The sequence below is a fragment of the Suncus etruscus genome, chromosome 8 (genome assembly GCF_024139225.1).
Source record: "Suncus etruscus isolate mSunEtr1 chromosome 8, mSunEtr1.pri.cur, whole genome shotgun sequence".
In the NCBI taxonomy this organism is placed as follows: Eukaryota; Metazoa; Chordata; class Mammalia; order Eulipotyphla; family Soricidae; genus Suncus; species Suncus etruscus.
In genome coordinates this window covers 56,435,905-56,463,166 of record NC_064855.1, presented here as the reverse complement: position 1 = coordinate 56,463,166, position 27,262 = coordinate 56,435,905, and the positions used below count along the sequence as shown (strand labels likewise).

The 27,262-nt window shown below is 35.5% G+C and overlaps 1 protein-coding gene and 1 non-coding gene across 2 annotated transcripts in view; one reads left to right on the top strand and one right to left on the bottom strand.

The window, feature by feature from the left end:
• COG6 (component of oligomeric golgi complex 6) overlaps window positions 1-27,262 on the bottom strand; it is an 84,533-nt gene that overhangs the window by 7,570 nt on the left and 49,701 nt on the right. Inside the window, exons 14-18 of the mRNA XM_049778778.1 lie at window positions 26,764-26,895; window positions 26,287-26,454; window positions 21,020-21,127; window positions 19,621-19,674; window positions 17,208-17,287 (exon numbers count right to left, since the gene is read on the bottom strand). Of these exons, the coding sequence (XP_049634735.1) occupies window positions 17,208-17,287; window positions 19,621-19,674; window positions 21,020-21,127; window positions 26,287-26,454; window positions 26,764-26,895 (542 nt within the window). The remainder of the gene's footprint in view (window positions 1-17,207; window positions 17,288-19,620; window positions 19,675-21,019; window positions 21,128-26,286; window positions 26,455-26,763; window positions 26,896-27,262) is intronic.
• On the top strand, window positions 18,563-18,669 carry LOC126016962 (U6 spliceosomal RNA). Its single transcript, XR_007498643.1, has one exon. It is a non-coding gene; the product is annotated as a U6 spliceosomal RNA (small nuclear RNA).

The window sequence follows — 27,262 nt, the reverse complement described above, 5'->3', positions numbered from 1 at the left end:
AAGGGAAGTCTCTTTTGAGCAGGTCGATGTCAGAGTAGTGGTAGGGTTTTCCCTGGTAGAGGATTGCTTCCAGGTGTTATTATAAAAAACTTTGGATGTTTCGTAGATAGCTTCCCCTTTTCAGGGGTGAATGGAAGATGCCCATTCTTCTGAGGCCTGTGCCAGGTCATTAAATCAATGTTCAGGGTGTAAGGCCCCATTGCACTACAAGATTTGTGTGTTCCAATCTCTATTAGATAAGAACTTATTTGTATGTATTTTCCCATTTTAATGTGCCTATGCAAACAAGGAACAATGCCACATGGCGTTATCGGCGCATATGGGGGCCATAAGAACAAGTCCAACAATTCCCATGACATGGTTCAATCATAAGCATTAAACTGAGGTACTCTTCCACCAAAATTCCTTATTGAACAGCTCACAAAGAGAAGACAAGATAAACAGTGGGTAGAATCATCATGGTAAAAGAATATTTAGAAAGTTATAGCTGTTAAAGAAAATACACATAAAATATTCAAAAGACATATGTGTCCATTTTATGTCTTTTGAAATAGTTGGGGGTTGTTAAATCTAAGCACAAATTTGGTCTGTGATTAGAACTGTGTAGTACTGAAGTTAAAAAGGGTAAATGTGAGGTACTGATGGTTGGGGGTGGGAGAGTTAAGGAGTAATAATGAGCTTTGTAGGGGTGTGCGAAAGGGCAGAATCTGTTGGGGCAGGAGGTTGGTTTTGGTGCCTAGCAAATTCAAGAAACGAGGGTAAAAAGGGTAAATTAAGGGGAAGATAATGAATCCGGATTGGGAGATGAGGGAGTAGAGGGGCTCTGGTGTGGAGGAGGGGAAATATATCAGAGGGGTTATGTACATTGTATAGATAAATTGTTTATGGATTAGGCTTAGCAGTCAGAGTGGACCACTATATAGGAAGTGACGTCTACATATACACTGATTTTAGAGACCTATTTGAGTATTATCCTCCAAATCTAGGGAATTCCATTTTTTTTCCTAAAAAAGTCGAGAATTAAGAATATTTTTGAGTGTTGTTAAAAAGTATATATGTCGCATAATAACAGAGAACTTTCCCACCCTCTGGAAAGACAATTCAGGACAAATCCAAGAAGTCAAGAGAGTCCCTAATAAAGTAGACCCCAATAAACCCACACCAAGACACATAATAATCCAAATGGCAAAAAACAAAGAGAAAGAGGAACTCCTGAAAGCAATAGGGAGAAAAAAAACCTCAAGTACAAAGGAAAGGACATAAGAATCAAACCAGATCTCCCATTTGAAATAATTCAAGCAAGAAGACAGTGGAATGACATATTTAAACAACTGAATGAAAGAAATTTCCAACCCAGGGTCCAATACCCAGCAAAACTATCATTCATATGAGAGGGCAGACTAAAAACATTCTCAAACATGAATGAACTTGAACTATTTGTGCAAACTAAGCCGATCCTAAGCGACTTACTCAGAGAAGAATTACACAATCCAAACCCCCGATTGTAACAACAACCACTCCACACAATACAACTGTACAACAGTCCTCTCTATCAATAATTTCCCTAAATGTAAACGGACTAAATTCTCCAATTAAAAGACACATAGTAGAGAACTGGGTTAGGAAAAATAAACCGGACTTCTGCTGTCTGCAAGAAACACACCTACAGCTACAGGATAAGCACAGGCTTAGAATAAAAGGATGGAAAGTAATTATTCAGGCCAATGGAAAACAAAAAAGAGCAGGGACAGCCATTCTTATATCAGACCAAATTGTATTCAACCTCAAGAAAGTGATCAGAGACAAAGAGGGTCACTACTTACTGGTCAGGGGAACATTAGATCAAGAAACACTAACCCTGGTCAATATCTATGCACCAAATGTAGAGTCACCAAAATATGTGAGGCAACTACTGGCAAACCTGGAGAAACACATGAAGGGAATTGTGATAATAGTAGGGGACCTCAATACTCCACTATCACCACTGGACAGATCCTCCAAGCAGAAAATAGCAAAGAAATAAGAGCTCTAAATGAAAAATTAGAAGATTTAGGGCTAACAGACTTATATAGAGCCCTCCATCCCCAGAAAGCAGAATACACATTCTTCTCAAACCCACATGGAACCTTCTCCAGAATAGACCATGTCTTAGGATACAAAGCCAACCTATGTAAGATCACAAAGGTAAGGATCATTAGAAGTACCATTTCAGATCACTATGCAACAGAGCTTAAAATTGATGTCAAGAAGAAGCAATGGAGGAAAACTAATACCTGGAGACTAAACAACATGCTGCTTAACAACAGCTGGATCAAAGAACAACTCAAGGAAGAAATAAAAAGATTCCTTGAGACAAATGACAATGAAGAGACAACATGTCAAAATCTATGGGACACAGCAAAAGCAGTAATTAGGGGGAAACTCATAGCAATACAGGCCTATGTCAAGAAACAGGAAAACAACAAAACCAACAGTTTAAAAGATCACCTCAAAGAATTGGAACAACAGCAACAGAGAAATCCAACCACAACCAGAAGGCAAGAAATAATAAAAACCAGAGCAGAAATAAACAACATCGAAACTAAGAAAACAATACAAAAAATCAATGAGACCAGGAGTTGGTTTTTCGAAAAAATAAACAAGATAGACAAACCATTGGCAAGACTCACCAAAAAAAAAGAGGGAAAACACCCAAATCACTAGGATCACAAATGAAAGGGGAGAGATTACAACAGAACCCCAAGAAATACAACATATCATGAGATCATATTATGAACAACTATACTCAACTAGGCTAGAGAACCCAGTAGAAATCGACAGATTCTTGGACAAACACCCTCCTCCAAGACTGGAAAAGGAAGATCTAGAAAGTCTAAACAGACCAATCACTTCAGAGGAAATTGAAGAGGTAATTAAAAAACTCCCTAAGAACAAATGCCCAGGCCCAGATGGATTTACAGGTGAATTCTATCAAACATTTAAAGAAGACCTATTACCACTGTTCCAAAGGCTTTTCCAAACCATAGAAAAAACAGGAATCCTCCCCAACTCCTTTTATGAGGCTAATATCACACTCATTCCCAAAGAAGGCAAAGACACCACCAAAAAAGAAAACTACAGACCAATCTCACTAATGAACATAGATGCAAAGATACTCAACAAAATCTTAGCAAACCGAATCCAACACTTCATCAAAAAGATCATACATCACGACCAAGTGGGTTTCATACCAGGAATGCAAGGTTGGTTCAACATACGCAAATCAATCAACATGATACATCACATCAACAACATGAAAGACAAAAACCACATGATCATATCAATCGATGCCGAGAAGGCATTTGACAAAATCCAACATCCTTTCATGTTAAAGACACTCAGCAAAATAGGGTTAGAAGGAACCTTCCTCAAGATAGTTACAGCTATTTATGAAAAGCCTATAGCCAACATTATACTTAATGGCGAGAAACTAGAAGCATTCCCACTAAGGTCAGGAACTAGGCAAGGCTGTCCACTCTCTCCACTCTTATTCAATATAACCTTAGAAGTCCTAGCAATAGCAATCCGACAAGAGAAGGGAATCAAAGGAATTCAAGTAGGGAAAGATGAACACAAGCTAGCTCTATTTGCCGACGATATGATGATATACATCAAAAACCCTAAAGAGTCCACAGTAAAACTCCTAGAAACAATCAACCAATACAGCAAAGTGGCTGGATACAAAGTCAATACACAAAAGACAGTAGCGTTTCTATATACAAACAATGAAGTTGAGGAGAGAGAGATTAAAAATACAATCCCATTTAAGATAGTATCAAAAAATATCAAGTATCTAGGAATAAACCTTACAAGAGAAGTGAAAGACCTTTACCAGGGAAACTTCAAAACACTTCAGAAAGAAATTGAAGAAGATTTAAAGAAATGGAAGAACATCCCATGCTCATGGATAGGTAGAATTAACATAGTCAAAATGACTATCTTACCCAAACTTCTATATAGATTTAATGCAATCCCTATCCAAATTCAGACACAATTCTTTAAAGAAATAGAACAATCAATCACAAAATTCATCTGGAACCACAAAAGATCCAGGATAGCCAAACACATACTGAAAAACAAGAAGCTGGGAGGTATCTCCTTACCTAACTTGAAACTATACTATAAAGCCATAGTAATTAAAACAGCATGGTACTGGAACAGAGACAGGAGCTCAGACCAGTGGATCAGAACAGAATTCCCAGACATAAACCCCCAGATATACAGCCAACTAATATTTGATAAAAGAGGCAAGAATCTGAAATGGAACAAAGAAAGCCTATTCAACAAATGGTGTTGGTACAACTGGAAAACCACATGTACGAAAGTGAAAATTGACCCAAACCTCACTCCTTATACAAAAGTCAACTCAAAATGGATCAAAGACCTGGAAATCAGACCTGAATCTATAAAGTTTATCGAGAATAAAATAGGCAGAACACTCGAAGACCTATATATCAAAAAGGTCTTTGAGAACGGAGCACCAATGGCAAGAACGTTAGCATCAAATATAAACAAATGGGACTACATCAAACTAAAAAGCTTCTGCATGGCAAAAGAAACCCTACTTAATACAAGAAGACAGCTAACAGAATGGGAAAAAATCTTTTCACTTGACATATCAGATAAAGGGCTGATATCTAGAACATACAAAGCACTCAGAAAGCTGAGCCCCTCAAAACCAAATAAAGCCATAGAAAAATGGGGAAATGAAATGAATAGACACTTCTCTGAGGAAGACAGAAGGATGGCCAACAAACTCATGAAAACATGCTCACCTTCACTCATCATCAGGGAGATCCAAATCAAGACAACAATGAGATACCACCTTACACCAGTGAGGTTGGCTCACATCAAAAATAATGGAAACAACCTTTGTTGGCGAGGATGCGGTATGAAAGGAACTCTCATCCACTGCTGGTGGGAATGCCCCCTAGTCCAACATCTATGGAGAAAAGTCTGGAGAGTGCTCAAAGAACTCAGAATTGATCTGCCATTTGACCCAGCAATTGCTCTACTAGGCATATACCCACAAGATGGAAGGACATTCATTCCAAAATATATATGCACCCCACTATTTATTGCAGCACTCAGTATAATAGCCAAATCTTGGAACCAACCTCGATGTCCAACAACAGATGAATGGATCACTAAGATGTGGTACATATACACAATGGAATATTACATGGCAGTCAGAAACGATACAATCACAGACTTTGCAGCAACATGGATGGACCTAGATCATGTTATGTTAAACGAAGTAAGTCAGAAGACAAAAGATAAACACAGAATGGTATCACTATTCTGAAACACCTAGAACACATAGTTTATACACAACTAAATCCTATCAAATAACAGGGTAGAAACTCCGAACACTGTAATAGTCAGCATAGACGTGGGAGCAGTGTCCAAAATACATGAAAAAGGAACAACGCAAACTCTTGACTACACATTATACCACAAAGAAAACAGCAACAACAGAAAAGGCAGCATAGAGAGAACAGGTATGTAATCAGACTTCTACAACAAAGGTCCACAATAATCCCTTAGAGTTCATATACAGGAACACAAGTATAGAACACCAAGGGAAATCACGGACTACAATGGCAACATACCATAACACTACCTTTTAATGCCTTTATCTTACTATACTTTAAATAACCTCTCAGCTTTTCTGCCCACAGGTGCCCTTGGATACAAAGGGCGGACAAACTAAGGTGGCAACTCGGGATACCACACGGGATACCATACCTTGCTTGTACTACGAGATGGCCACAAGAAAACTCTTTAACATACACTTTATCTTTAGGTTATACCTTCATTTAGGAATTGAAGCACGTGACCAGTCAGACCACTGAAGCAGTACCTGAGACGTACAGACTTAAACTACAGGCTCTATTCTTCGAACACATTCAATCAAACCAGCATTCCCTTGCTATTCTCTCCCCTCTTCTCACTACTTTTTTTTCTTTTTCTTTTTCTTCTTCTATTCTGCTTACTTTTCTCCCTTTCTCCCCCCCTTTTCTCTCTAAGGTATTTTCTCTTTTCTCTCCCTTCAAACCCTTCCCATACACCTTCCCCTTTCCCCCCTCCGGAAATCCAACTATCCCCTCACCCCTCAATCCCATCCAGATCTCCCACCATATTAAAACTCTTCACCCCCAGTCCTTATTCTATTAGGCATCAAGATCGACCTCCTACCCAACGAACCAGTACCCAGCACCCAGGCGAGAGGACACCCAGATAAAACCACACCTCGTCTCCTGAAAGAAAAGACAGCCAACTCCCCTATGGACTCATGCTGCGAGGCCCTCCCGACCAACTCCCCCTAACGCGAACTGCTCCTTGAAACCGGGCCTAGATCCAAAAGTATCCCCAATGCAAGAACTCTTCCAAGACCCCCCTGCCGCAAATATTTACCAATCTGAAGAAGGTCAGGGGGTGGGTTAGGAAGATGCCTGGGAACCCACACACCACAAGAAAAACCCAAAAGACAATGGGAAAAACTGTACTTCCAACATAGGCATAAGACCTGTAATACACCACCTCTTTACCTGCCCTCCCCCAAATGTAAGGTAGTCTTTTGCACCACTTTGGTCCCATAAAAATTTCGCTAACTCATTTTATTTCTTTTTTTTTTTTTAATTTATTTATTTATCTTTTTTTTTAAATGTTTGTCCTTCATATATATTTGTGAGCACATACAGTTTCAATCCCCCCCCCCTTTTTTTTTCTTTTTTTTTCTTTTTTTTTTCTTTCTTCGTTTTTTGGTAGGTGACCTGTGACTGTTATCCCATCAGTCCACCCACGAATACACAGACATTATAATGTAGCACCACTTCCCCCTACAAAGGCACACTAAGTAAAGGGGAAATTTTACATTTAAAAAAAAAATAAAAGAGAGCTCTTATCTACTAGAGATAGGAACTCATAGTTATTTAAAATATAGGGATATCTCCTGCCTTGAAAATATGTCATGTGGAATCAAATTAGACCTCAGGTGATTAGATACCATTCATCCAGCCTTGAACCCTGGATCTCCGACATAGAAACGGCACAGCTCTCCACAACAGCTGCAGGAAACAAACTCCATCCAGGACGGCCTTAATACGACGAGACCAACAACAAGGCCCAGCTCTAACATGATATCCTGACAACGGGGAAAATGCGATCATCTTGACCTTAGAGCAGATTAGCCTACCTTACCAACTAACGACAAGACAAAACCAGAAGTCTTGGCTCCCTTTGGTAGGACAAAAACCCAAGATCGGGATTTACAGATGACTGGCTGCTTGATCCACGACCAGACTGTATACATCTTGGGACCAATAAATAAGCCCTAGTTTAGGGTTTGAACTATGACCTGCACAAGAATCATGATCCCCAGCCCCAAAGATCCGGCAGAGACAATTGTAACGGAATGGGGCTTTTGGGAGCACAAAGAAAGACGCTATCCTAGGTGCCACCCTAGGCTCAGTGCAAAGACCAAGATCATCAACCACAGAAGATGGGTTAAAATGACACTGAGGTAACAGAACCTCTAGAACCACAAAGACTGACTTCATCATAAGTCCCACCTCAGGATCTGTACAGATACTGAGACCTCTAAACACAGAGCAGAAGTCTTCCACACACCAAAGGAAAAAAAAAAAAAAGAAAGAAAAAAAAAAAAACAAAACACCACCGGGAAAGTAAAGGATCCTGAGCAATGTCTAGAGTTGATCCCATGACAGTATGCTCCAAGGACGGAGAAATCCCATATCTCTTAGGCCAAGTGAATTCTTTTTCGAATGACCCCAATATTTACTGTGCCAGTGCAGGAGGGAAAAAAACAAAAATACAAAAAGCACAAAACCTTGGTTATTTTTTTGATATAAATATATATATTACCTTCATTTATTATTGTTATTATTATTTTTGATTTACCAATCTATTTTGGTCGATTTCTCTGTTTGGGTGTGATTATTGAAAGTGTAGTCCCCAACTATACTTATTTTTTTTTATTTATTTATTTATTTTTTCTCTTCCTTTCTTCTCTTTCGTTATGTGCTATGCCATGTTTCTTAATTCAAGACCATGGCGTGATTTTTGTTTGTCTGTTTTTATTTTTTTTTCTACTTGTTTGTTTGTTTGTTTTGTCTGCTCTGTGTGGTGCTTATCGATATAGCTGGAGCCCTCACTGGATATTTGACACTTCTTTTGGTACTAGTGGAGTGTTTCACCTACTTTTTCTCCATCTCCCAGATTGATGATGAGAGCCTTTAGAAGGACTCCGCCCATTTTCGGGGTATTAGACTCTTACCCCAGTTTATTACTTTTCTCTTTTTCAAACAAAACCACGCAACTTGAACTAGCTAGTCCTGACTCCAGATAGAGGGGGAAATAAGGGAGGCATCAGGACCAAACAGGTGCAAGACTACTAAGTAGTGGGTTAGATACAGAGGGGACCACATATTCTAGCCGCCCTGGGGTGAGGGAAAAGGAAAAGGGAGGTAGGATAGAAACGGAGGCGTAGGGATGACAATTTGGCGATGGGAATCCCCCCTGATTTTATGTAAATATGTACCTAAAATATTATTGTCAACAATATGTAAGCCACTATGATCAAAATAAAAATTTATATTTTGACTGAAAAAAAAAAAAGTATACCTGAAAGTGCTGCAGAAATTATGATTTAACAAATCAAATAAAATTTGTCTCTATTTAAAAAAAAAAAAAAAGTATATATGTCGCATGGGTGCAAATGTGCCCATGTGCTTTTGAAAATGAATAATAGTAAGAAGAGAACTCCTGAATGGGGTCCAGTCTGGGGGGAGGGGAATCTCAGTCCCCTGGACTAAGTGGTCAGCCCAGGGGGCCTATGGCTAGCTGTCCTGCCCAGAGCCCCCAACATACCAGCTGAAGAGAAACAGAAGAACTGGCATGTGGAGTCTAGAAAGCAAATTTCTATACCAGTTACCATAGGCCAAAATATAATAATGCAAATATTACTAGAATATAAAAGATAAGCCTTTCATACAATTTTAAAAAGGAACAATATTTTCAGTTACTTATATATCAGAATACACTGAGAAATCCAAGTTGTCTAGCTACAAATGTTACAATGCCAAAAAAAATCTATTATGAATCTCAGAAATACTAGTGTCAACTATATGAAGATAACTTTATCATTTAAAAATGTATTTATTAAAATTAAGTATTTAAAATAATTATTTAAAGTGCTGCAAAACTGAACATCTTATTTCCAGAATCTGTAAGCTTGTCATTAATCAGTACTTTAGGATTTTAGTTGCCATAACAACATGACACAACTTTTATCATTACCATAAACCTGGCACGTCTATAAATAGCTTTTTTCAACATTAAGGTTATATGATCGCTAAAATTGAACTTTATTGCAGCATCCCAGTGTAGAGTGCTATCATTTAAATACACCCTAAGAGAAAAGGAGTTCATGTTTTAAACCTGAAAAACTACAAATTGATAATAAACTTATGAATAATAGGGTTCAGTCAACATTTCATCAAGGGTTCACTTTTTTACCACTATATAATTATAGTAATAAATTAATAAAATTAAATAATGAAATTACATGGCATCAGGGCATGAACATTGCTCATGAAGGCTCATGAAGACACTTACTTCACAAAGGTTTATCATATACGCCCAAAATTCTAGAGCTTCCTTTACTAATAATAAAATGTAATCTGAGCACAGGGTTAATAATGGTACAGGGCAGGCAGGCTAGGCTATAAATTCTAAAATACTGACGTCAAATCTTGGCTTATACAAAACTGACACATTGGTTCAATTATATGACTGTAAACAAAGATAAAAATTTATAAATTAACTGGGGAGACTAAATGAAGTGATCTATTCAAGAGTCATTCTAGTTGAGTGTTTAATTTGGAATTTCAGGGGTTGGAACAGAGATCAAGGGTAAAAACATGGATGAGTTTAAAGGTATTTATTTGAAAATTCAGGACTCTATAGCTGTTTAAAGAGCCAAAGACTTTTCACGCAGACTTTGTACTAAGTAATATTAAATTAGTTCATGGAAAACATGGCTTTACAGATTTCTCATTGCACAACAAATAGAGGAGAGGAGAGGAGAGGAGAATAGAATAGAATAGAATAGAATAGAATAGAATAGAATAGAATAGAATAGAATAGAATAGAATAGAATAGAATAGAATAGAGTAGAGTAGAGCAGAGGAGGAGAGGGGAGGAGAGGGGAGGGGAGGGGAGGGGAGGGCAGGGGAGGGCAGGGGAGAGGGGAAAGGAGAGGGGAAGGGAGAGTATAGAATACTGGTGGGTCAGAATGATAGCACAGTGGTAGGGTGCTTGCTTTGCATGTGGCTGACCTTGGTTCAAGAGTTCAATCCCCAAAATCCCATATAGTCCTCCAAGCCTTCCAGGAGCAATTTTTGAAGAGCAAAGTCCGAGTAACACCTGACCACTGCTGAGTGTGGCCCAAGTCCCCCCACCAAAGAATAGATTACTAGAAAACAAAGGACATAACTCAGTGATGAAACATACAAAGTATTTTTTACACTTATATTTATATTTACTTTGGTAAATATAATGTGTTAAGTCATAAATATTGAACAGAGTTAACAAAATTGATTTTTGTATATCAAAATTAAGACAATTTATAAAATAAAAGACTATCATTTTGTTATTTCACCATTTTGAATATTAACATAAATATTTGATACCTTTCCTATATACCAGTGAGATCAAATTAGAACGTGCATGGAAAATAAAAGATAACAATTTCTATCAATTACTGAGTAGTGCTAGAACATCTAACTATACATAACTGCCAATGTATTCCCTCAATTTTCTACATAACCTCAAGCTTGTAAAATAAAATGTTTACTATTACTCACATTTTCATGAGTTGATTCTACTACAAGTGTGTAATATCCTATGAACCTTTATTTGGCCCTACCTGGCATCTACTTTTTTTTTTAATAGTCACTTTATTAGTAGTATTTGCATGATTTTATTTATATATTTATTTATTTATTGGTTTTTGGGTCACAGGGATACTCCTGGTTCTGTGTTCAGTAGTCGCTCCTGGCAGGCTTGAGGGACCATCTGGTATGCCAGGAATCGAACCATGCTCCATTCCAGGTTGGCTGCGTGCAAGGCAAACACCCTACCGCTGTGCTGCTATCTCTCTGGCCCCTGGTTTTTATTTTCCAATTTTTGATATTATCTATCCCTTCACACGTGAAATGTATTTTGGAGGGTGGGATGGGAAGAATTGGTAGTGCTCAGCATACAGGGATCACTCCTGGCAGAGCGCAGGGATAGAAACTGGTCAGTCAAGTGCAAGGCACATGCCCTTCCCAGTGTATTATCTCTCTAGTTCCTAAAATAGATTTCTTATACACAGGAAAACATGTCTTACTATGCACACTAGTAAACTTGCTCTTTGAACTAGAACATGTAGTTCTTTATATTTAACAGTTATTTAAAAAAAACAAAAAAACAAAAAAACAGAGTGTATGTCTACTATCCTGTTTGATCTTTGCCTTTTCTGTTATTTAAAAAAAACAAAAAAACAAAAAAACAGAGTGTATGTCTACTATCCTGTTTGATCTTTTGCCAATTCTGTTCTATTTCACCTACTGGTATGTTATATAATTTTGGGTTTAGGGGTGTGATATAAGGTTTATAATCTACCTTTAAATAATATTACATACTTCATGGTAATTCCAGTAACTTAACAGTACCACAGACGCATACTTTTATTTCTTTTTCTTTGTTTTTGCTGTCATAATTTTATATTACATATCAATTTTTTTCACAATTCACTATATATATTTTGTTTGTTTGTTTGGTCATACCTGGTGGTGCTCAGGGGTTATTCCTGGCTCTATGCTCAGAAAGTGCTCCTGGCAGGCTTGAGGGACCATATGAGATACCAGGGATCAAACCTGGATCAGCAATGTGCAAGGAAAATGCCCTATCTACTTTATGGGGGTCCCTGGTATCATTTTCCTTTTGCCTGAGTATTTCATTTCTTATTCATTGCAGAAAAGTATGCTCATTATAAATACTTTCTACTATGGCTTACCTCAAAGTATATACATTTTACTTATGCATAGGAAAATATGATGCTGACATTGCTTTTTATTCTGTTAAAATAGTCTATTGTCTTTTAATTTGCACTGTTCTACAATAAGTTAAAAGAATACTTATCACTAATCTCTAAAAGTAATAGATCTTTATTTCTTCTGGTTGCTAAGGTTTTTTTTAATTCATCATAGTTTTCAATCATTTGATTATGGTGTGATTTTTCTCAATTTTTAACTTAATTTCCTGTAGCTGTTAATTAATTTTTTTCATTACATTTGGAAAGATTTTTACTTTTTTTCAAATTTTCTATGACAACCTATGACATTACAATTATTCCTATTTTAGATTACATACTATTAATCTCAGCTTTCATTAAGTTTCTCTTCATCATTTTTACTGACCTTATTTTTTTCTTTTTGTGTTTCAGCATGGATAATTTCAATTATGTACAAATTAAAGATATTTCCCTGAATGTCTATTTAATTGGACCATAAAACCATCAATGAATTTTTATTTTAGAATCTTTATATTATAATTTCCACAAACTTCTATATAGTTTCTTAATTTCTTAAGGCAATAAAATTTACTTTAAGCAACTGAAAACATTTTTTAACTAGCTGTTTAAAGCTATTTTATGTTAGTTTTATAAATGCTCTCATTTGTAAGTTTGTTTTAGAATACATTTTTTTCTTTCTTGATTTTTAACTTTAGCTCACATTTTCCTAGTTTCATCTAAATAATTTCTGATTGCATGCTTGATTGTATTTGTTGCCATCCTTAGAGTACTGAGGTTTATACTAGAAGAGAACACTGATTTAATTTAAAATCAGTGTGTTCCTTTAAGTTTAGAAGGTTGTTTGTGGGTTTATTAGAGCATTTTTAAAGTGGCATATACTGTGGGACATCATTCCAACTTTTAAGGCTTAAGCTTTCTAAAAATTGTAAAGCATTGTGCAAGTGCCGGTTATTTTTTGGCTCACAGATTTCCAATATTTTTTTCAATTACAAATAGTAGTTGACCCGGTAGTTGACCTTCTTCCACTCCCTAATTTGCTTTTGTTATGTTTAGATTATTATTTCTGATTACTAATGCAGATTGCTTAAAAGAAAGCAGCTGAAGAAAAAAATTATAATTCCATCTGCTTTAAAAAAACAGTTCTTTCTCAACGTATAGACTTTGTTTCTAGTATATGCAACAGATGAAAATTCCTAAGTTCTCACATGAAGGCCTGGAGAAATCATACAGCAGGTAGGGTTCTTGTATTGCACACACTGATCCTGTCACCCCAAATGGCCCTCTGAAAACTGCTAGGAGTGATACCTGAATATAGAGCAAGGAGTAAACCCTGAGAACAGCTGCATGTTGTAGTCCAAAAATGAACAGCAACAAAAAGGTCTCAAATTATATCCTCCTTTCTATATGTGCTCACATTAGAAAAAACTTACATTCCTTCTAATTCTTAAATTACTTATGGAAGCAATTCTGATTCAGTAAAAAAAGAAAGAGAGAGAGAGAGAGAGAGAGCATTTAACATATGTAAGTGTAATTTCTATGGTCCAAATATCATCTTTATACAATTATATAAGATGAATATTACAGGAGAGCACTGAATAAAGAACAGTACTCTTCTAATTCATTCCAATGAAGGAAGGATACAATTTGAATGCTATTTCTTCTGTTTCCTTTATTCTTTATACAAACTTGTTTCCCAGCTACTTAAATTTATTCAATGATTTCAAGACTGTTGAGGCTTATGAAAAAAAATCTCTTTTGAAAGTCAGTTAAATGATGCGACAAAAAAAAAATGGTTTCCCAAAATTACTACATCCAAAAAGACAAAAGCAAAATCAATAGATTAAAAGCTTAACAAAACCAGATATAAAATGTATTAATAGTAATTGTTAATCCTTTCTCAAAGATACAAATGAATTTCCCACTTTTGCCAGTCCGGATCTAATCCAGGGCTTCATGGAGGGACAAAATGGGTTCTAGCACATCAGTTACATTAAATTTTATTTTCGAGGCCACACCTAGTAGTGCTTAAGGATCACTCCTGGTGGGGCTCAAAGGGCCATATGTTTTTTTTTTTTTTGTGGTTTTTGGGTCACACCCGGCAGTGCTCAGGGGTTTTTCCTGGCTCCTTGCTCAGAAATTGCTCCTGACAAGCAGGGGGGACCATATGGGATACTGGGATTCGAACCGATGACCTTCCGCATGAAAGGTAAACAGCCTTACCTCCATGCTATCTCTCCAGCCCCAAAGGGCCATATGTTATGCAGGGGATTGAACGTGTGTTGGTTATGAGCAAAAAAAGCATATTATCCACTGCACTATCTCTCTAATCATATAAGTGATAGTTTAGGTAAAATATAAATAGAAAGAAATTGAGGGCAGAAAAATGTGCTCACTTTGGAAACTTTGTTTTTGTTTTTAAAATTTGTGATAAGTGTTGCCAATCTAAAATGTTATACTTATTTATACTTTCATCACATATATTAAAAAAACCATTTTCCAAATATATAATATATAATATATAATAAACTTTCCATTTCAGTAATTTGATAGGTAGATATTCTTACTGTTATTTCAATTTGGATTTTTTTTTTTTTTTTGGTTTTTGGGCCACACCCATTTGACGCTCAGGGGTTACTCCTGGCTATGTGCTCAGAAATCACCCCTGGCTTGGGGGACCATATGGGACACCGGGGGATCGAACCGCAGTCCATCCGCTTGCAAGGCAGACACCTAACCTGTAGCGCCACCTGCCCGGCCCCTTCAATTTGGATTTTTAAATAATTATTAACCCATATATTTATATCTGTAAACAGGAAAACATAAATATTTTCTCAAAATACAGGTAATCATTTTCTACTGGCTTGTACTGCTCTGTGAGATTTTGTTCTATACTAAGAATAACCTGTTTTAAAATTTGCAAAATTTTCAAATTTATATATATATATATCTTTTTTTTTTTTTTTTGGTTTTTGGGCCACACCCATTTGACGCTCAGGGGTTACTCCTGGCTATGCACTCAGAAATCGCCCCTGGCTTGGGAGGACCATATGGGACACCGGGGATCGAACCGCGGTCCTTCCTTGACTAGCACTTGCAAGGCAGACATCTTACCTCTAGCGCCACCTTCCCGGCCCCTCAAATTTATATTTTTACTTAGTTTTCAATTAAAAAACTTTAAAGTTTTTAATTCTAATTAAATTAAAATTAGAAAAACCTGTCCAATTTTTTTTCTTTCAAATATATTTAAAATTTTACCCATGAGAAAAATAATGGTACATTTTATATTTCATAATTCTCCATATAATACTCAAGTACTAAGTATTAAAACATAATTAAATCTAAAAGAATAACATACATTCTGATAAAAAGTTAAATTATTTAAGAAACACAAATTATTGAGCCATGGCATATTGGAGTTTCTTTTCTACTCTCTCATGCCTCTAAGATCCAGGTATGTATCCTTCAATAAAATAAAATATAAGAGTTAAATGATATATTAAAAATATATCACTCCAGCTATTTACCAAACTCTGAGATAATGATGGCCCATAATATTTTCAGCCAATTTTAACTGATAGCAATTTTTTCACAAGTTCTGCCAAAAACTGTCTTTCTGGTTCTACTTTATATACTACATAGGCTTGCCCTCCAGACAAATACAAGCCAGTAAACCACCTTTGTAAGACTATTACTATTTAAATATTTAAAGTACTATCTTTATGTGTGACTGTTCTATTCTTCATGTATAATATATATATATATATATATATATATATATATATATTCTATGTCTAAGTTATTCACCAGACTGTAACACACATACACAGTACAATGTCTATTGAATCTTGATCTTTGGTGTCAATAACACAGAAAGTACTTATGATATTTAACATACAGAAAAAAATTACAGCTGTTGTCTAAACTCCTCTATAAACAATTTTAGTTTGCAAATATTTTTCTAAAAATTAACAAAGCGGAATGACATAAACTCTGCTTTTTCTAACTACGATATTCTCAAAAAAAAATGTGTTTTTTTTTTTTTTTGGGGGGGGGGGGGTTTGGGTCACACCCGGCATTGCTCAGGGGCTACTCTGGATCTATGCTCAGAAATCGCTCCTGGCAGGCATGGGGGACCATATGGAATGCCGGGATTCGAACCACCATCCTTCTGCATGCAAGGCAAACGTCTTACCACTGTGCTATCTCTCTGGCCCCAATATTCTGAAATTTTAATGTATAGTTTTTCCATAAAAACTTTTATAACTGTATAATACTGAACAATTATATAATATGCGAGAAGCAGTGTAGGCCTCAAATAATCTATAGACTAGCTCATTTATATTAAATAATGACTATATAACTCACTTTGATAATAATCTCAGTGGCATTATGATACTGTTTTTTAATATCAGAAAAATTGATACTAATTTTCAAATAATTCAAATTTTAATCATATTATAAATATATATATATATTTTACATATATAAAAATCATTTCATAATTAAGAATTTGGGAAGAGGGTTTGGATGGGTCTTTTTGGTTTTTTGGTTGGTTTGATTTTTGGTTTATACTTTGTGCTCAGCAATTACTTCTGACTACAATCAATAATTACTTCATGTGGGCTCAGGGGACCATATGAGATGCCAGGCATTAAATCTAGAACTAACATTTCTAAGACAAGTGCTTAGACCCACTATACTATCTTTCTGGCCCCTGGCTTTGATCTTATAAACATTCCAGCCTAGGGTGGTTAAGCAAAACATAAAAGTGGTTGTGAACTAAATCTCTTCATGGCAAATGCCCTATTCTTTTCTTTATTTAGTATTTAGCTTTTATTTTTAATTGTGGTATAAATGAACATCAGATTTACAAGGATTTTATATTTAAATATACAGTAACTCTAGCTAACACCTACCACCATACTTAGTTACAATTTTTCCTTGTGTAAAAATAATTTTAAGAACAAAAAAATCTACTCTTGAAAAATAATATTTTCCTAACATTTTCTCTTTATATTTAAAAAAATGTTGATCTTCGCCAATTGATTGAGACCAAAACACTTACTTCACAGTGGCACTTAGAAGAAAGTTCAATTGTGGCATTAACAGGTTGTCTGGGGCTGACAAGTAACGATCAAACTGAACCTGAATAAAACAAATGCAAAACAAAGTGCAAGTAAATATTTTAAAACCTACTCTATTTTAAATGTCAAAGTTCAGTGAAAAGTCTTATAAATAAAATTATATTTTAGGCACTATGATTTATAGTAATGTTAGTGAGAGGTTTCCATGCATACAATATTCCAATATCCAATACAGTACTGAATGGAATACACTCTACCAAAGTGGTCCCTCCTGCCCCCACTCCACTCAACTCACCAAAACTGATGACTTTTAAATAGTAATTATTAACCAAAACCTCTTAAAATTATGAATTTGGGGATGACTTGAGTGCTCAGCACAAAGAACTGAATGCATGATTTGCACGGAGGAGGCTAAGATTCAATCCTAGGCACAAAATAGTACCCTAAGAATAGAAAAGAAACCCCAAGCACCAACAAAATAGCTCTCAAAACAAACAATAAATGATATAAAATAAAATTCTGACTCCAAACCTTTCAATCTTAATTCCCCTCACATTGTTAATAATAAGTAAAGCCAACAGATTTCAAGTCTATCTTACTTGATTATATCTTTCATATTTGTTAATTATTCATTCATATGTTTTAATTAATATTTACTGAGTACCTACTACTTGAAAAATTAGATTAGATAAATATAATGGATTACAAAAAAGAACAAATGCTAACTTTATATGTATTTGGCTTTTGAGGAAGAGAGTAAAAGAATAATGCAAATGAATTTATAACTATAAAGTGTTAAATGCTATGCAGGGAGAAAAAAATCAATATACTGCTGAAATGTAAAACCGAGAGATAGACCTACTCTGTGTTTGATGTAGGCATCTCTCAGGAAGACACAGTAAGTGAAATTTTAAAGATGAACAGTAATTATTAAGGTATATTTAGCAGAAATTCAGGGACTGCAAGAAAGCATGAACAAAGTATGATCAGAGAGATAAATCCATGTGGGACTTATAAACTTTTATTTACTTTTTGTTTATTTTTGGGGGGCATACCTAACAGTAAAATCTAAGGGATCATTTCTTGTGGTACTCAGGGGACCACTCTGTGGTACTGGTGATGGAACTAGGGTTGGCCATTTACAAAGCAAATGACTTAACCTCTATACTACCTCTGAAGCCCTTTCAAAGTTCCTTTTGAAATGAGAAACTATTTTAAAGTCATAGCACTATGGTATATTTGTGAGTATTTAAATCCTATACATTAGGTGCATAGTATGATGAATAAAAGCTTAAATATTGGGTTGAATAGGATTACTTTAAAAAATGAGAATACAGTGCTCACTGCAGCAGCACATATAGTAAAATTGGAACGATACAGAGAAGATTAACATGGCCCCTGTGCAAGGATGACACGCAAATTCGTGAAGCGTTCCATATTTTAAAAAAAATAAGAATACAGGGACTGGCACGATGGTGCAGTGGTAGGGCGTTTGCCTTGCACAAGGCTGACCCAAGATGGACCATGGTTTGCTCTCCAGTGTCCCATATGGTCCCCCAAGCCAGAAGTGATTTCTGAGCACAGAGCCAGGAGTAATCCCTGAGCATTGCCGGGTGTAACCACAAAACAAAACAAAACAAAAATGGTAATACAGAAAAAAATCTGGAGTCTCCATAAACATTGATGACTACTGTTGTGATATTGTGGTTATTACTTTGACTAGTAGCATTTAGACAGCCTTTCCAGGTGATAAGCAAGGGCTAAATGACTAAAACCACTCAATTGAAAAGAGTATATACATGTGTACCTCAGACATGAAAACATGCTACAAAAAGGGAAGCCTAAACAAGCTCTTTATTTGAAAAAAAAAAAAAAGTGGAGGTTCAGAGCGATCATGAGAGAAAAATATTTTATCACGAGATAAAAATATTTTAAGACTGGAAATCTATTTTAATTATTACTTAAGTAAAAATAAAGAGCTACAAATCAAGAATCATGAAAGTAGGATGTTTATAATAATAACTGCTACTATATCTCAGTACTTTTCTTTTTTAATATCTTTATTTAAACATCTTGATTACAAACATGATTGTAGTTGGGTTTCAGTCATATATAGAACACTACATCTTTGTTTCACTATGATGTTAGAAGCAAAAGTCTAAAACTGAAGAAAACCTTAAAAAGAAGTGGTAAGACTACTAGGAACTACAAAAAATGTAACTGTAAATTTATTTCTAAAAGACCTTAATTAAAGGAATTTTTGTGAGATCGTTATTACCAAATTCAATGAAAGCAGCTTATAGATAACAAAACATGTTTATGACAAGTTTATCGCACTGGAAAAAATAGTATTACATAAGAAAACTTATAGTGAAATGTTTATCGTTTACTCACCATAGCAGCCTTCAATGCAACAGAATCTAGGTTGGACAAATTAGCTAGAGAGCCCTACAAACAAGCACACACGCACACAAATAAATAAATAAAACAGGTAAAAACACAAGATGTAAGAAAGGTGGTATGTATTTCACTGACAGAATACAGTCTGCTACTGGACTGCCCCAATTTGAAAATTTAGCTTATTTTCAAAGGATTCAAGTGTCATCTCTTTAATTTTAATAAAATCAGGAACTATAATGTTCATTTTTTATAACTTGCATAAAGGTACTCAATAATGTTTATTGAAGGGAATGAGAAGCACATATATTTATTAACAAAGGAAATCTCAGGGTACTTCTGATTTACTCATATGCAAGAAAAAAGCAATGAAGCACTCAGAAAATGCCAGTGAGATGTGGAGGCTTTCAGAACTGTACTCTGATAATTGCAGACAGAATAAAAAGGTGGAATTGGTTACAAATGGTAGAAATTTGTTACTGCTTTAGCAAAAGGAACAGAAATCAAAGCTTGATATTTTTGACAGCTTCATTTTAGAGTTCCTGGGCTGTAAAATATTCGTTCATGTCTTTTAGATGAATTCTTTGCTTTCTTAAGAATATCTACTCAATTTTCTTGAGCTCCTATACTACATTATCCATTTCTGCTAAAATTGAATAACTTAAGACCCTTTGTTGCCCTCAAGTATTTATCTTTCCCTAAATAAAAAAATCACAATCTGCTAAAATACAAAGGATATAATTATAATTTAGGTAATATTTTATGCATTATTTAGCTAGTAGTGATATGACTCAAAGTTTTACCAAGAATCTTTTATACATTTTAGAACATAAATGTTTATATATATGCATTACTTTTTTAAAACTATTTATTTTATTGATTGGTTTTTGGACCACACCCAGAGGCGCTCTGGGGTTACTCTTGGCTCTGCACTCAGAAATTGCCCCTGGCAGGCTAAGAGACCTATGGGATGCCGAGTCCCACCCAGGCTGGTCACATGCAAAGCAAATGCCCTACCACTTTGCTATCTCTCTGGCCCTACTTACTACTTTTAACAGAAGATATCTACAGTAAAAAAAAGAGTATTTCTGGGTATCACACTATTTATCAAAAAGCTTTCAAAAATAACATATATCATATCACCTGTCAGAAAAATCTACATGGCAATAATTATTAATATGTTATGACCAGTTACTATTATAATATTATAATTGCTAACATATACTAGTATTACCTCAAGTTTAGAAATGAGGAAACAGTGAGATAAGTTTTCCCAGCAAAACTGGGCTAGGAGTGTTTTCAGACATTTGGTGGCAGTCAAGATTCAAATCCAGAATTTAGCTCTAGAATCCATAATTTCAACTGGTAAATTTCTCTAGTAACATACAGTGCTTACCTGTTCAGGCTTATGTTGCTGCACAGTATTATAAATATAACTTAAGCCTGCTCTAGTTAAAACATAAGAAGCTTGCTCATTTATAAGTGTGTCCAAATGTGCTTCAATCTAAAATAAATAATAAGAAGAAAGTATTTTAAAAGAATGGAAACATAGGTCAAAACTATGTCAAAGTAGGCAAAAAACATTCGTTTCCCCACAAGCTGATTTTTAGCACCAAAACACCTATAATGTCGACAAGACTTAGCCCTTTGAGCAATTCCAGTTGCTAGGAAATCCAAATATATATATATACACACATACCTGTCTGATGAACCAAAAGACTAGGATTCTAATTGCCACACTGGACACTATCTGTAGCAAGAAACTCCATAAGGAAGATAATAATTCTTTTGAAATGGATTTATTCTGATATATACTAGTCAGTATTGTTCAAGCTTACCTCTTTCTATATTTACTCTCTAAAACAACCTACTAATTAACTTTATCATCTTTTGCTCTCATATTTGAATTAGCCTCTAATTCTCTGTGAAACTCCTAGCCTCCAGGTCAGAAAGAGATTTGAGTTTGGCCTCTTTCTCCCAACAACTAAGCTTTTTACTTCACTGAAATCCAGCGACCAGAACAGTGTGTACTGTGGGTAGGGCACTTGCTTTGCATGCAGCCAACCCAGGTTTGATCTTGGAATACCCAAGAGAGTCCCCTGAGCCATCCAGCAGTGAACCCTGAATGCAGAGACAGGAATAAGCCCTAAGCATTGCCAGATGTGGCCTCAAAATCAAAGATATGAGAACTATCCTAACAAAGTGAATGAATGAGGGAAGTAGAAGGCCTGTCTCAAGTACAGGTGGGTGTGGGGTGAGGAGGAGGGAGATTTGGGACATTGGTGATGGGAATGTTGCATTGGTGAAGGGGAGTGTTCTTTACATGCTGAAATCATGCAACTACAATCATATTTGTAATCACGATGTTTAAAAAAAGATTAAAAAAATCAAAGATAAAAAACAAAGCCAGCACTATAGCATCTTGGCTTCTGTGAGTGCTAGTCAGTAAGCACTGTTGAGAAGGCATAGGGCTGATGGAATTAAAGGAGACTATCCCAGAGTTTTTGCTCTTCTTCATGGGCTTGATCCTTGTAAGTGACTATAGAACATAGGGATTAGTTTCTACAATAAAGACCTTTGCCCTAGTGAGGAGGTCTCCAACATAAGAAATACAAAGTCTTAGTTTAAAAAATGATGCTGAGGTGAAAGATGGTATAACTGGCAGGGTGTATGCTCCTGATCCGAGGTTCAATTTTGGAAACTACATGGTATCCCAAGCACTTTCAGGTGTGGCCCTGAGAGCCCCTCAGCATTGCTGGGATAGCCTAAGTCTGCAGCATCCCCCCATACACCTACACTGCATTTCTGGTTCACTGGCCAAAAACTGGAAATTGAGCTACCATATGATCCAGATATACCTCTCCTAGGGATATACTCTAGGAACGCAAAAATACAATACAAAAATCCCTTCATCACATCTATATTCATTGCAGGACTATTTACAATAGCCAGACTCTGGAAACAAACAAGAAGCCCTTCAACAGATGTATGGCTAAAGAAACTGTGGTACATATACACAATGGAATATTTGCAGCCGTCAGGAGAGATGAAGTCATAAAATTTTCCTATACATGGATGTACATGGAATCTATTATGCTGAATGAAATAAACCAGAGGGAAAAAGATAGACGCAGAATAGTCTCACTCATCTATGGGTTTTATGAAAAATGAAAGATATTTTTGAAATAATTCTTGGAGACAAAAGAGAGGGAGGTTAGAAGGTCCAGCTCACGACATGAAGCTCACCACAGAGTGGTAAGTGCAGTTAGAGAAATAACTACATTGAGAACTATCATAACAAAGTGAATGAATGAGGGAAGTAAAAAGCCTATCTAGAGAATAAGTGGGGGTGGGGAGGGAGGAGGGAGGTTTGGGATACTGGTGATGGGAATGTTGCACTGGTGAAAGGGGGGGGGTGTTCTTTACATGACTGAAACCCAATTACAATTATATTTGTAATCAAGGTGTTTAAATAAAGATATAAAAATAAATAATCTTTCATGAAAAAAAAAAAAGATTGGTTTAGATGATGGGCGCCATGTATGCTCACTAACCCTGAGCATTTTCTAGGGAAGCCAGCAAGTTTAAAGGAGCAGGGCAAAATTTTTTCTAGTGAGAGAAGTCTAACTTTTCTCATGTTTCCTGAATGTTTAGAGGTCTTCCATCCATCTCTTCATTGGAGGTTCCCTCAATGGTAAAATGTTTGCTTGTTAATGCTAACTGTACTATTGGGTACCATCAGAATGCTTACCAAAAGTTCAAGCAACTATACTAGCTGAGTTTCTTCCCCTTATAAACATAAAATTTATTAATAGAGGTGAAGTTCTAATAGGAATCTATCTGAATAATGAGAACATACAACATTTTCTGAGATATACCACTGAAAGACAGTGGAATTTTACTGGAAAGACAGTAAAATTAGAATTTTAATTTTTTAAGGTATGTCTAAGAAAATATATTATTTGAGCCTCTTTTTTGCTAGACTTACTGGAAAAAAAACAAAACATGCAAATATCAACAAAAGCACCACTAAGAAACAAATTAGTATTCAAAAAATGGAATAAAATAATACAGGATAAACATTAAAGAAATAAAGTGAGTTTTTAAGAAATAGAAGACATTCAGGATATAAAGTCAATCAAGAATAGAGCCCTCACATTATAAAAGTAACAGATGGAAAAGTGCTAATTAAAGATAATAGAAAACTTACTGAGCTAAAGGGAATTTGAGTCATCAGACTAAAATGGTTCTCTAAGAAACCTATGATGAAAATAATGGGAAAGAAGCATATTGAAAACTATCCTGAGGAAATCATTCAATTCAAGGGATTTGCTTATAAGTTCCAATATGAGATGGCTAACACAAATAAAAGAGAATCTGGCCTGTCTGGATTTCTAACATGATACTCTGAAAGAACAAGATTAGAGGAGGGGAAAAAAAATCAACATTTTAAGATAAGACTGAAAAATAAAATCTTTCACTTGTCAAGGTAAACTGTTACTTTGTTTCTGTCTTATTTATTCAATTAATTTCTTTATTTAAGCATTGTGGTTACAAGATTATTCATGATTGAGGTTTCAGTCAATCATCGTTCACCACCCTTCACCATGGCACATTTCCTGTCACCAATGTCCAGTTTCCCTCTCATCCCACCCCTCTACATGCCTTTGAGGCAGATATTTTACTTTTTTCTTTCTTCCCACTTTCCCCTTGCCTGCACTTCTCTACCCTAACTGGCAATTTTCCTACAATGGACTGGTCTTCTTGGACCTCATTTCTATTGTCTGGATATTGTTTACCATACTATCTTTTATTTGCCTTTATCCCATAAACGAGTGAGCATAATACTTCCCATATCCATCCATGTATAAGCACATTTCATGACTTTATTTTTCCTAACAGCTGCATAGTATTCCACTGTGTAGTAGATATACCAGTTTCTTAAGTCAATCTTTTGTTCTCAGGTACTTGGGTTGTTTGTAGATTCTGGCTTTTGTGAATAGTGCTACAATGAACATAGGAATGCAGAGGGGTTTTCTGCAGGATGTTTTTACTTTAGAATGTCCACATAAATCTTCTGTTCCAAAAGTTCTCTTTCTTACAAGTCTGAACTTGTCCATGAAGCTAGTACTATACTAGTCAGCAGCCTATTTTTAGCAGGCATGATGCAAGAATAGGTTTAAAAAGCACTTACACAATTGGGCTTAACAAGTGACAGTAAAATGAGTGATGAATAACTTGGGAAATAATTTAGAACAGTATTTCCCCAAGTAGGCAACATAAGCAGAGGGACAATAGAATTATCCAGTGGGGGCTGGAGTATCCTTGGAAGCAACTAGAGAGAACCTTCTGTTTGTTCGTTTAAAGAAGGTAGATTTCCAAGGGAACACGGTATGATTTTTTTTTAATTCATTCTTTCTAAAAAGAGGCAAAATAAATCTTATACAAAAGAAAAAATTCAGAGTTGAATTTATTGTTAATACAGTAAAAATGATTATTTTTGTTTGTTTGGGAGCCATTTATAGTAGTGCTCAGGGTTTATTCTGTGCTCATTGATCATTCCTGATGGGTTTGAGGGACCATATGGGATGCTAAGAATAGGACCTGGACTGGCCATGTGTGCAAGGCAATCATGCTAACCATTATGCAATTGTTTTGGTCCCAGTAAGTGCAATGAAATGTAAAATAATACATATAACAACTATATAAAAAATAAAACTTAAAACATGGTACTAAGTCTCTTTTTAAAAATTAGAAAATGTCACAAATCTAGATGTTTCAGAAGTTAATACTCAGAAAGCCTCAAATATTTCAAATACATTTTACCACAGCCAAAGTAAACTGTTTATATACATGTAGTAATACAGAATAATAAAAGGATTTTTGGGGAAAGAGGATATGTGATTCTGAGGCTACCAGGGTGGTGGCACCACCACCTGGTGGTGCTCTGGGGCCACGTGATTCCAGGAAAGGGGCCTTGTACATGACAAGCAAGTATCCCTCTCATTTTAGCTGGTTTTCTGTTTTAATAAATCATACATCATTACTCTAAATCAGAAGTGAACTATCTGGTGATTTTTAAAATTACTTTGTTTTAGGCCTTTTATCGGGCTGAATGGTATTATTTGGTTATAGAACTAGAGTCCTTGGTATAACAAATTATAATGTTTTGCCTAACACTGGTTTATACTTAGATAAAAATATATCTGTCCTTTGTAACACCTTTTGCATTAGCTATGCAGCTTAAAAAAATATTCACAGCTCAGAAACTGAATCTGCATACAAACTAACAGTTCAAATCAATCAGAAATACTTCACTTTGCCATCACATCTATGTTTTGAGTCAAAGATCTTAATGAAATACCCAATATACATTCTGCTTTCCGTGTGTGTGTGTGTGTGTGTGTGTGTGTGTGTGTATGTGTGTGTGTGTGCATGAATGTGTGTGTCTGTGTGTGTGTGTGTGTGTGTGACCGATCTTCTATCACATCTTAACAAGAGATTGATAGATATTAGGACATAGAAATCAGGTTAAAACTATTAAGTAGGATTCACCATATATAAAAAACAAGTCCATCTCAACCTGTAGCCATTACAAGTCAAAACTTACCTAAAAGTCAAAATTCACCTGAGAGTAAAAATTTCTCTGAAGTCAAGATTTACCTGAAACTGGAGCATTTCCAGACGTCTGTCAGTGAATTCAAAAAGAGCTAACGTTGTCTTCATCATGTAAAGTGAATTAACCATGAACGTGGCCATGTCAGCAGTGCCTAAATTGCTGGCTGACACAGTACACATTTTGAGGAGAGGATCTAAGATACATGATAAAACCTATAAATAAAAAAATGTAATTTGTTCACTTCCCAAGAACAATAAAGAGCTGAGTTAATGTCTTATCAAAATTATGCCAAACTAAATGAAAAGGGGCCAACCTATGAAAGTTCATTAGAAAAAGATTAAATTGTCCCATAGTTATAATTATTTTTTAAATGAAAATCATCCAGTACTTTATAATTAAAGGGTAACTACTTACTACTTGAAGGAAAATCAATGAGAGGAATGTGCAAATGTATAAATATAACAAACCGGAATTTCAACAGAATGTAAAAAGGAATATTTTTAAATGAATTTAAAATTTACCTGCACAAAATCAGCTTGACGAGCATCTAATGGTACTACTGAAGAATCGTGAGAGGCCAAAACTTCACGCAACAGTGTGAGTGTTTGATTCAATGCAGAACTTGGTCCAAGATCAGGTGGTGGGAGTTCAACCTAGGATAAAAAGTGAGGTTTCTATTATCTAAATTTTTCAGCTAAATGTTAACATATAAATGCATGCCAATTTACAATAATAATATGAAACCCTCAATACTTTAATACTAATACATATTAATATAAAGACATATACATAATTTGTAATCAATACAAGATTCATAATAAAAAGCACTAAGGCATTGATTTATACAAAAACCCAGTAATTTATCAAATGTTAAATTTTTTTTTTCTTGGTTTTTGGGTCATACCGGCAGTGCTCAGGGGTTACTCCTGGCTCTACGCTCAGAAGTTTCTCTTGGCAGGCTCAGGGGACCATATGGGATGCTGGGATTCGAACCACCGTCAGTCCTGGATCGGCTGCGTG